This window comes from Tetrao urogallus (genome assembly GCF_951394365.1).
Source record: "Tetrao urogallus genome assembly, chromosome: 12".
Classification (NCBI taxonomy): Eukaryota; Metazoa; Chordata; class Aves; order Galliformes; family Phasianidae; genus Tetrao; species Tetrao urogallus.
In genome coordinates this window covers 11,403,366-11,415,741 of record NC_136825.1, presented here as the reverse complement: position 1 = coordinate 11,415,741, position 12,376 = coordinate 11,403,366, and the positions used below count along the sequence as shown (strand labels likewise).

General features: G+C 37.8%; 1 protein-coding gene across 1 annotated transcript in view; it reads left to right on the top strand.

Moving 5' to 3' along the window:
* The window catches only part of URI1 (URI1 prefoldin like chaperone), a gene marked incomplete at both ends in the record, with an annotated part of 38,687 nt that overhangs the window by 12,871 nt on the left and 13,440 nt on the right, over window positions 1-12,376 (top strand). Inside the window, 2 exons of the mRNA XM_079541690.1 lie at window positions 1,684-1,762; window positions 3,989-4,124. Coding sequence (XP_079397816.1) covers window positions 1,684-1,762; window positions 3,989-4,124 — 215 coding nt within the window. The remainder of the gene's footprint in view (window positions 1-1,683; window positions 1,763-3,988; window positions 4,125-12,376) is intronic.

Sequence of the window (12,376 nt, the reverse complement as noted above, 5' to 3'; positions counted from 1 at the left end):
GAAATGAGGTCAAGGCCTTCAGTTTGGGGTCGCTTATTTTTTAGTGAGCAGCCTGCATCATTGCCCTCTTCTCTGAAAATGCAGATCTCTGCAAGTCAGAGGTTGCTTTTTCTAAATATCATTAAGTAATTGTTGCTGACACCAAGTTGTCATTGCACTGCTTTCCCCAAAACATCTCTTGAGTTTTGTTGGGATTCGTTTATTCAACCTTTCTCTTGAAGGAAATGAATTACGTTTTCAATATAATGAGTTAAATGGAGAGAGGAACTAGCCTGTTGTGTTGGAAAGATCTTCCACCAAACCCAAGCAGTAGCAAGCGTCTTTTGTAATTAGTTCTGTGGGATATAGCTTTAATGTCCAAATGGTTTGAAATCCTAAATTCTTTGTTCAGGACCAGTTCAGTAACTTGAAGTAAGAAGTACTCCAGGTATAAAGTAGTGTGATTATAGCAAAATTCAGCTACGGAAGAAAATGAGACAAAACAGGAGTAGCAGATAATTTTCATAATGAATGCTGAAGAAGATTTCACTCTGCTTATGAATCTAAGAAAATCAATGATAATATTTTGAGAGTTGTGGTATCAACTATGACATTCATTTCTCAGCGCATTTATAGATTGCTTTCCTGAATCATCCTCAGAAAACCTGTAATTTGCATCCGGGGTCAGTGTTGCTAAGTGTGCTGCTCTGTGCTTTCTGTTGCCTTTTATTGCAGGATTTACTACCATATATAGGATGTTTACTATTTTAAAGCACAAGTAAACAATATCATCAAAGCTGACATTTTTATGCCAGCTACGTCATGTAGGAGCTGATTTCTAATGATATTCAGGATGAGAGTTGTCCATTAAAAAGACTTTTTCCAGCAAAATTTAAGTCCTTACGATTTTCTTCAGAAAAGAAGGCTTTTTAGAAGGAGTACAGTAGCTTGTTTTGCACACCAAGGAAAATCCCCATAGCAATTAAAATGCCACACAGGCCTCCGAAGAGTCAGGTATCTATCATGGGAATAATTGATCCAAGTTCATCAAGTCAGTTCTGTTTCGTATGGCAGCATGTGGCTTCTGAGAAGCAATAGAAGGAATGCTCTGATCCTGTGTTGTTTGCCAGGATTTGAAGACATGACAGAGTTTGGACCAGTCAGAAGATCTTTCAGGAATGTTGACTGTTGATAGGCCCAAAAAGTTAATGTGAAAATCAGAATTAGTTAAAATTTTGCCCATTTATGTCAGCCCAAGGAAAGGTAATGAATCATTTATAACAAACGGTACTTTGAAGAATTTGCCTCTTCTAAAATATTAAACTTAATTTTCAGTTATTTTTCTAAATATTGATGGTGGTATAATTGCTGGACTTGGGCATGAGGTGAGATACGCCAAGGCCTAGTGTGAGAACTGATTTGTAGCACCATAAAAACTCAAATTCAGACATACACTCACCAGCTAAAATAATCATATCCCTACTATAATATGCATTATTCTGAAGTAATCTGTAGCTATTATAATTGTCATCTCAAGTCTTTTTTTTTTTTTTTTTTTAACAAATAACTTATTAATTTATTGAGAGCATGTGCTTAGGAGTAAAATAGTATTTCTTTGTATTTTTGTGGGTTATGGAATTAATAGTAGAAAAATATTAACTCTGTGTTAGATATGAAATGGAATGAACTTGAATTTGTCAACAGGAAGAAGGTGGAGAGTGATTATGAAGTTCTTCAAGAACGACTCCGTACATTGCCTGATAAACTGTCTTATGATATCATGGTATGTAGTCTGTACAGCTCACAAAAGATAATGAAGTAAAATTTTTAGTAACTCAGGTATGTGCATTAACAGGGAGATGTTATTCAGGTTGCTATATAGTAGTCAGTAATGGTACATTTATGATAATGATAGTTAAACCTTTGCTTTTGTTTCTTTTTCTTTTCTTTGAAATCTATTATAAATTATAGTGTTACTGACAACTGAGAACTGATGACATAAATGCTAACACAAAACCTGACACATTTGATATGTAAATCCATTGTATAGAAAACTATAATTATGAGTGAATTATGGTACTTAGTCACTTCCTTTGAAGCAAGTGGCCGTAGTATTTTCTGATTCATGGAAATAAACTGTAGAACATTGATTTTTACATAAAAAGGTGCTGCTAATTTTTGTTTCACCGATCTTCACATTGACTTAGCGATCTTTTCTTTTGCTTTGAATCTTCCGTAACAACGGCACAGCTCCCTGTTTAAACTTTACCACGCTGGCTTGCGCTGCCCAGAATTTTGATCAGTTTGACTGCTCCTTTTCTTTCTCTTCCCGGATCCAATTCAAGATTTGTAGCTGGGAGAGCTGTCCTGTAAATAACTCGATGTCTCATTCCAGTACAGGGTGTCTCATTGCCTTCTTGCATGGCAGCCTGGCTCAGCGTACAGTTGAGCCGTTTGAAAGACAGCAGTGGGTCACAGTTCCCCGGTAGTAAAAGGAAAGGTTTCCCTCTCCTGCTCTGGTGGTGCTGCTTTAGATGCTGTGTGTAGTCCTGTGACCTTGCATAAATGCACGGCAACACGATGTGGGACCCTTAACCTGGGGAAAGGACCCGGTCACCCCTGGGAGCACAGGTGAAGGCAGTTCAGCTGTGTGACCAGAGGGGTGGAGCCTGGCTGCACCTCTCTTAGATCTCATTTAAGGGCTGACTGCCACAGGGGAAGGGTTTCTTTCTAGAGAAGTTTTCCCCTCCGAACCTGGAATCTTTGGACACAGGTGAGCAATCTTCTTCCCTTCCTTTATAGCACCTTTCTATCATGCAGTCCTTCTGTCATCACACCTCTGTTGTAATTCCTTTCCCATCGTATTGGTCTGTCCAATTGCTACATAAAGCAAGAAGATTGTATTGTTTTGAAGCATAGGAAAAATACTATTACAAAAAAAAAAAACCAAACAAACTAGATAGGGCTTATTTGTAGTTAAAGCCATCATGTCAACTCACATCTGTTATTGTAAATGTGTATTAACAGCTCCTATCCTGTTAGCCAAATATTTTTGTACGTTTTCAATTTTGCTTTCATCATTTTTGGGGGAGAGTGAACAGGCTACCTGAAAACCAAGACAGGGTGCATGTGTAGGAAAAGCCTGCCCTGCAGAGTCATAGTGTTGAGATCCTGCCTATTGCAGAACTGCTCTGAGCTCTGGAAAGCACCTCCTGGATGCCAACACTGGAGAGGAAAGCTTTCCAGGAAAACAGGTCGCCAAGCTGAGTGCTCTGCTTCAACAACTGCAGTGGGAAAGCAAGTGCGTGACCCAAGGGAGTGAGTAAGGCAACAGAGTAAAGTGCTGCAAACTGACCAAGATAGTCTTTTTTATCCCAAGAAAAAGAAAATTGAGCTGGTTGAGGTTTTTAGCTCTTTTCCTACTCTATTCTAACTCCTGTTGGATTGCAGCCCCAAGGCAATGAAGTGGCGTGGCAGTCCCCCAAACTTCTACAGAAGTTTCTATGCACTTAGAATAAAAAGGCGTGTACTGAAAAAAGCTACATGTCTTTGAGTTGCCTATGTAAGAATACATTTTCAAGAATTGCATATGTTAAGAATTTTCAAAATGGTAGCAAAGCTGAGCTTGCTTTGACTGGGAAATGAATCTTGTCTGCAAACAGCAAAAACTTAGCTCATTTTATCTCAATACTGTTTTTATTACGAAGATGTTATGAAGGTATTAAGAAGATTTGTTATATGTTAGAGTACAGTTGATTTGTTTTCTGTGTGAATATTCAGTTGTACTGTGGTTTCACAAGTTTCCTAGTTAGGTGCTACTTTTCTGGTTTTGTAAGTACAATACTGAATTCAGATGGATGTTTCTGAAGGGTTTGTCATTTAATAACTGCTATAGAGTTTTACTTGCTGCTGTATTTTACTTTTTTTTTTTCTGTAACTAATTGATGAATGACTCTCTAGGTTTATTTTCATTGGTTATTTTCAATAGTGCTTTCTGTGCCTTTGACAGGTACCTTTTGGTCCTCTTGCCTTCATGCCAGGAAAACTTGTCAACACCAATGAGGTTACTGTTCTGCTTGGTGACAACTGGTTTTCAAAATGCTCAGCGAAGCAGGCTGTTGAGCTGGTCGAGCACAGAAAAAAATGTATGTATATTTTTGAACACAACTTAATAGTCAGCATTCTCTGTCTTTTCATTAAGACATAACTTTTGTAGCATTTACACTGCTCACATTTTTATGTGTGCTATCTAATGAATCTTGTTCATATGTAGTACTATTACTTTGCTGCTTGATTTTTCCATCTTTACTTGGTATTTTATCAAATATGGGATCTTTTTAAAACAGCCAGCAAGAGCTTTATTCCTTTTCCTTGTCTGTTTTTTAATGATAGACTTGCTTAAGTTACCAAAATGCAGGCTGTGAGATTGGATTACAAGGTCAGTCAGGAATTATTTGTTTACCATAAGTAAAACAAAGCAAAAGGCAAAAAAACTGTCATTTTTGTTTAATGTGAAAAATTCTGTTCCAGAAAGCAGATGTTGCATTGTACTTTGCTCCTGATTGCTTTATCTCCTGTATTCTGTTTCCTTGTCTCTCTTCTCTTAGTTCCTCATCCTATTTTTTGTCTATATTGTTCTCCAGCTTACTTCTCCTTCCTATATGCATTGCTTCTATTTTTTTTTTTTTTTCCTTGCTCGCTTTTTTGGACTTCTGCTTAGCTGCATTTTGGCCTTCTGTCTCTGACATGCCTGTCCATTGGTGTGGAGTGATCCACTGGGTCTCCCCAGACCAAGTGCCACTGGTGACCAGCAGATTCTTTTATTAGCAACAGATGGCGATTGCAGAGGCAAACAGGCAATTCCTTTTTTGTTTTCAGCCCTCTTTTGTTGGTGCTGGGATCTTGGCTCTGGTGAGGCGACCTCTAGCAAGCCTTATGCACAGCACTCTTGTAACAGAAGTTAGGAGTGTGAGAAAGAATGAGAGCCTAAAATACTCAATATAAATGTCAAGGAAGGGAAAGCAAAAAAAAAAAAAAAAAAAGGATAATAAATTGATACCTATTAACCTTTGCTGTTTGTTTCAGATAAGCATTTGAGCAAATATTTTTTTCGCATCAGTTTAACCTATGATCTGTCTCATTCCCGAATGACTGTTCTCTGCAGCTTTAGCTTCTATGTTACAACTAGCATAAGTACTTTGCATTTTTGTTTATAAGTTCAGTGATCCAGGTTGCTGCCTGTGGCTGAATACACCAAAGGTTCCTATCTGAATACAGTTTTTTTCAATTCTGTGCAAACATAATTTGTGTAAGAAAAGTGTTTTAAAAAAATATTTTGCTGCGTTACTTAAAAATATTCTTTTACGAAGTAGATTACCAAAAGTATGCAATTAGTATTTTACCTATTATCCTTCCTAATCTGGTTCTCCTGGCAGAACTTTGTGATTTTTTTTCTTGTTGAACTGAATCTACATTATTTATTATGTTTCTTGCAAGATATCAGGTCTGTATCTCTTTCCTTGAACATCTTATATTTTATTTTCAGTGCCGCAGAATATTTTTGTCACAGTTACATTCAGTGAAATCATTTGACCTTTGCATAGTAGATGTTTGAACATTAAGTAGTCTGCTGGGAGACACACAATAAATGCTGGGTTCTTTTCCTTTACGATCTTTTAAATTGCATTTAAAATATGAACTCAGAAATACTCATTTCTTTTAAAGCAAAATAATCATTGATGCCTGGATATAAATGCTGCATTCAGCTGATAGTTCACTACAGCTGTGTGATGGCTGCCAGTGGGAGGCTCCAAAACACTGATATTAACTAAAAACTTTTTATTTAAGACTATTTTCATTTTGGGATGGTAAAAGCCATATTAGTGCATAAGATTCTGAAAAAAGATATGTATTACTTTAGCAGATACAGTTTTCTCTTTTACGAAACCATTTCACACTAGGTGAAGACAAATTAGAGGAGATTACTGGAGATTTTATTTGTTTATTCCAATTAGAAAAAAGTTATCTACATGAAAGGCCTGTGGGCCATTGTTGTGTAATGGGAATGTTCCACTTGTGGCACAAATGTGAGACTGGTGCTTCAGAATGCTTAAAGTCTCTTGTGGACTGCAGTTATTTTAAAAGCCATTACTTCTGCGTTCGCTGGCACTTGGCAGCTTACAGGGTGACGGCCATTTGGTGTCATCGTGATGTGGAGGGGAAGAGTAGGGAGCCTGTGTTCAGCCTGTTTTAATAGCAGGACTGTAGGGCAGGGTAAGAGAGACCTGTAGCTAACTTCTTAACCTCTTGCTGGTCCTGGGCTTCTTCTTTGCTGTCCTGGACTGATTTTGCATGGTCTACCCACTGAAGGCCGCCAGTAACCAGCGCTGGGCTGGTGGAGGCCACCCCTGGCCTAACAGTTAATTTAGTCAGAGTTTGCAGAAAAGCTTCTTCACCTTTGGACTCCTTGGGTATACGTTAGGTAAATGCAAAAACAGACAGTGTGAGTTTGCATGTTTAAGTAATAACAGTGTGAGGCAGATAAATGAAATGATAGGGCTGAGGATGAAAAAAGCCTTCTAAGTTAGGGCGGCAGTTAGAGTGTACTATATATAAAAGCTTTAAATAGTGCTAATTAGGTCATCTTTTTTGTCATAGTTTTGTTTAATTTGCTTTTTAAAGGAGAATGAGTGGAACAAATGTTTGCTTCTGTGGAATAGTGAAATGCCCAGGCACAGCAGATTAATTTCTTGGTTAAAATGTATTTGATTGAAAGGAAAAATTGGAGGGTGACTGTACTGAATTTTGAAAGTGAGTGCACTTTAACTGATACAGCTGTAGAAGGCCCTATTTTGGGGATAAGCTTTTGATTTAGATGCAATCTGTTCAGCATTGTGATTGGTTGAAATGTATTTGGTAAAATTTGGGACAGTCACTCATGTCAAGTGTTACTTTTTCATAAAATATTGATCGTGTCTCCCTGAATATTTGAGCTGCAGTAAATCGCACTTTTTTTGCACGTTTTGATGACATCCATGGATGTTCAGTTAGTTCCAAAACTGTTAAAAAAGCCTAGTGTGCTTTATGAACTTGTCAAGTGTAGTTTTAATTGTTTTAAATTTGTTGCAGCTTATTACACCAGGTAGTAATGGGAAACACTTTACACGTATGTTTGTGTGTAAAATGTGAAGAAACAGTGAAGTAGATTAAAGGATACACACACCAAATTCCATTACAATAAAAGAAATTAGCTTTTTAAGTATGTCACAGTTTAGCACAACAATAATGCAATTGTAGTTTTTTCTCTTACAATTATCTTGCTTAAGGTACTTCATAATATTTCTGTTCTCCTCAAGGCGAGACTGTATTGTCTCAGAATTCAAAGAGGGAATAAAGATTCTTTTTGTGAATATGGGATTATATCTTTTACGTGTTTGTGATGATATAAATTACTTTTTTTCCCTATATCAGTAATCGCATTAATTCTTTAAGATGGGAAATTTTTCATTACAATGGTCCCTGTGGTAGTTACTATAGGAAGAAATTAGATAGATTTTTCTTGTAAATATTTGTGGATTAATTCAGTATGCTAGGTATTCCAAGTGTCTAAGCACTTTAAAAGGTGGGGAATTAAAACATACACAGAAAACAAGGAGTGGTTTTATCATGCTAAAAATTTGTCAGATAAGAAAAAATGCCTCTTAAAGGAGAACTGTTGAACTACTTAGCAATTGTGTCTTCAGTACATGTAAGAATACCCTTGCAGTGTCATGCTGCAAATGAATTCATGAAATGAAAATACTGATTACATTAACATACAGTATTGTGATAGTACCCAATTGTAAATTGCAGTACGTAACCTTTAATACAAATATTTGTGTCAATCAAAATTGACCGAGAGCAGAGTATACAGAGTTTAAAAGATAGCATTGTTTTTAATAAATAAGATGATCCAGGCAGATGAGACCAGGCTGGAATTTGTTCCTTATCAGCATTTCCAGAAAAAAGGAGGTTGTCTCCAAAATGTATGATAGGAAGGCTTTCCATTTTCCATCTGAGTATGTGAGACCCTTAGAGGATTTAGTGTTTCAGAATAATGTGCTTTGTGTTTTAAAGAATGTAGCACACACTTACCTACTCACTTTTTGGGGAAAAGAACAGAAGATGCAGGTTTTGTTACAAAGAAATCTAGCTGTTGTGGTTTTTTTTTTTTCATTTAAAAAAAAATGTTTTGTCTTGTTCTGTCTATATACTGTAGAATCATTTTGCACAATACATTTCAATGTGCTTGGCCCTTTTTTTTGTTGTTGTTTTAAGCTATTTTTCGAGATTATTGCTTTTTTTTTTTTTTTTTTTTTTTTTTTTAATCTTTGTAACCTCCTTGAGTTCCTTAAGAACCCTTACTAAGGTAGGATTCTGTGAAGTGCTAAGTGCTCTAAATTTGCTCTGCTCTTCCCGGAGGTGTTTGGTTTCTCACAGGACCTGGTTGCGGTATTTTAACCAGAAAGCAGTTGAAGACAATAAGGAGAATATAGTCCTTTCTGTTGGTTACCTATTGTCTTGGTAATTCTGAGTGGGCGGCAGAGAAGCTTGTCTGAATGCCACCCTACTACATTTAGTGAGCATTTAACTGGATGCATACAATTCTACTAGTCAAGTAGGACTGTGAACCTGAAAGAGAAATGTGTGGCATTTACTTAATATTCCTAAAGTCAAATCATCCATACACATTTTTGCAGAATGACAATGTTGAATGACTTTGGTTTTGATATCAAGAGACGGCAGAGAAGGGAACAAAGGTTCTCTGTAAAGGGTGCAGAGGTACTACACCAAGGGTTGTATCACAGAGCTCTGCATTTGAAAGAGCTTGTGCAGTTGCCATTATAAAGAAAAAAATTATTTATGTTGTTGCACAAAGAGAGCTTAAATCCATATACACAAAAAGCAATCAGGATTCTCTTTTGAATCTTAAAACAAATGCTTCTCTAGAAGAATGAACAGGAATGAATAGAACAATGTAGAAAAGTGTTTTGAAAAGCTCCTAGTAAATAGTGCTTTATACAGAATGGCAGATCTAGTTTGTTTCAAGTAACTTGCAGTTTGGAAAACTATTGTCTTAAAAATATTTCGTTGCAGATTATTCTGTATTTGTCAAAATACTGTTAATCCACTTGCACAGACCCTGAAAGTAAGTAAAGCACTCAGAATAGCATGCCATAACTCACCCTGCTAATAGTACTTGTAATTGCACTGTAGTGCTGTACTTTTGCGAGGAAATACCTGCCATCTCTGAAGGATTCAGAAGTGGATACATGCATTAGATTGCGCGATACTTTACCTTTATCCTCAGTGATATTACTGCTCTCCATTAAGAGGCTGTATGATAGGTATTTTTTTTTGTTCAGGGGTCAGTTGTGCTAGAAATTGCTGGTGAAAGATTGCACATGTACAGCACTGTTCTGTGTTGTTCCCATATGTCTTCCTCTATGCATGGGATGTGAGATGGTGGCAGGCTAGGTAGGTTCCTGCCTTAGGTGGCTGCTGCTGCCAACATAGGTGCCTCTTCCTGGCTTGTATGAGCCTTATGTGCGTAAGATCACGTCAGTTGGTAAGGTTGTCTGCCTTCTTCCTGAGAAAAAAAGTGTCGGACAGTGAAGAGATCTACCTCTAAATCTCAATTATATACAGAATTCTGTGATACATTCAATCTAAAATTATGTCCTTTCCCCTGTACTCAAAGAATTTTGTTGTAACCCTTTAGTCATCATCTTTATATCCACAGAGCTCACCCAAAGTCTAACTGAACCTAGCAAGGTAGACCAGGCTTTGGCTTTGTCTCGGTTTGTCCTGTTTCACAAAGTCTGATGTTTCGAAATAGATCAACCTGTTCTCACTATTCTTGTCTCTTCTTACTGTTTAAATCCCAGTGTAACACATGGTTTCCAGAAGTAACTAAAATAATGTCTATGATTCCCCAAATCCTCACAGACAACACTCCAAGGACATTAATGTCAAACTCAGATAATTAAAATTTGTATCCAGCCAAGCTAATTAACCCATTAAAGCCAAGATGCATAGATGAGAATTTGTGTCAGTTTGGCGTTAGTATGTTGTCATGTCTTATAAAATCTGGCTCCAGTGGACTTCATTTCAACAGTACGAAATGTGTTCTCCAATTATTTTTCCTGTATCAGTGTATATGTAGAAAACAGAGAGCTGCTTCTTAAACCCAGCTAATCACGGAGTGAGAGACGCCAGTCCAGGCCTTTCAGCTAATAAGGTTGCTGGAAAAGAATGATCTAAATGGGAAGAAATCTTGCTGCCTGTAAAGGTTCAAAGGCTGTTATGCAGAAGAAAGCCATGTATACTGATTTAGGCTTGAAAGTTCTTTTCCTTTTGGCAGTCCTGGAAATTAGTCCTCAAGATCCTGGCTTGTCTATAGTGCTGAGCTATCTTTCCAGGCAGTTTAACTAAGACATGTAAATAGGAACTATTAGGGTTCACCTGAAAGCCATGTCAGGCTTTGCTGAGGTTATTGGATGTGACAAAGTTGGACAACAGCCTCTAGTTCAATCCGTCTTAAAAGGCTCTAAGAAGCTTAAACCACGGGGTAGTAAGAGGAGGAGACTACGAAGCCTCTCTTTCTCTGTGGTGGTTTTTCTGGGATCTCGCTTAGTAACTACATTATTTTCAAAAACAAAAAAGAAGAGTTAGGTTTTAAAGTGAGCTGTTTCCCTCTAAGTCTGGTAGATGTAACATTCGGTCAGTGGTGCTGTGGCAGGTCTAAAATGCAGAGCTCTGTGATTCCCTTGCTGTTAAGTGCAGGAACCTTTCCCACGGGGCTGACACGTCTGCCCTTGCAGGTGTGGCCCCAGAAAGGGTTCCTTTGCCAGCAAGGAATATCAGGCCTGTGTCTGTTGGGGCGGCTGGTGGCATCACGGTAATCCCGGCTGTCCTGCTGTGCCTGGGGTGGCCCAGAGCAGATCGCTTGAACTGTCTGTTTCCTCGTCTGTGAAATACAGGAGAGTAATACCTGCCTCCCTCCCTCACAGAGCTGTGCCCATGCCTTGGTGCATGCATTGCGGTGCAGGCCCTGTGCTGTGGGCGAGGTGCTGCGTAGTGCAGCAGCCTGCCAGCTGTCCGTGTGTGTGTGTGTGTGTTTGGGTGCCTTTCTCCACTGCAACTGCTTTTTGGGAATAGAAGTTCATCCGCATGTGTGCAGTAGGAAATGCCAATGGAGAGCCTTTTTCAGGGGAGAATTTTAGGTTCTCAGAAACAAAAGAACTAATGGAGATCACTGGCGAATAGTCAGTTGCTTGGTTTAGTTGCTCGCTTCTTTCTGGAAAGGGCAGATGCTTGTGTAGTCTTTTCCAAGATGCATAATCTTTCTAAACTATCTAGTATAAATAATTTCTTCTTAAGTAATTGTATTTGATATATTGCAAAATATCAGCAAGGAAACAAGCATGCAGTACTGAATTGTTCAGAACTAGGATGGAGGTACTCTGAGAGGCTTGGTAGTTGTGTTTTGTCTTGACTCTGTGATGTGTAATTCCCTCTGCTGTGTGTGCAGGGATCTGAACCTGTTTGCAGAAGTCTGAGTCACTAAGTAGATTTTATTTTGCAAGTACAAATACAAACTCATTTTGTCTACTTAAGTACATTTTATAATCATTTTGTGACTATTAACATATTTTTACGCATCCTTATCTGAAAGACCTATTGTTACAATAAATGCAATCTCTGAAACACAATTGCATACCCTAGCTAGAAAACTATACAGGGAGCATCTACATATTATGTTTTTAGGATTAGTGTCTAGACCAGAGAAAAAATTGATCAAATACTGAAGTTAGCACACAGCAGAAGGAGAGTTAAAGCAAAGTATAAGAATACTGAGGGAATATTTTGAAAACAGTTTTTCAAGTAGGGTGTTTTGTGGTGAAGTTTTCCCTCAATTCATGTTCCTGTCCATACAGTGGGAATAGGACTCTGTATCGTACTTGTGTATTGCGGAGACAGATAATTTAAGGTAGGGGATTTTTTTTAACATGCTGCAATACGGATGATGGTGTTAGTATCATGAGCAGAATCAGTGCTGAGAAAGGAACTCATTAGTTTGTGCAGTGCATTATTGTTTAGAAAAGCTTCATGAAGTGACTTCACAGATCCCATGGTAGAAAAGTAGGAGCTCCTTGCCTCCTTCATAGTTTTGTGTAAGACATCTTCTTGCATTACTTTAATGAACCTAAAAAGAATTTTAAAATAGAAAATCATCTTATTTCTCCACAAAGGCTTTTAGCTCCTTCAGGGTATGTAGGACCAATAGGTGCAAGGTCTTAGAGATCCTCTGTTGAAACTAATTTATGGAATAAGTCTTCTCTCCTGAAAATTTGCA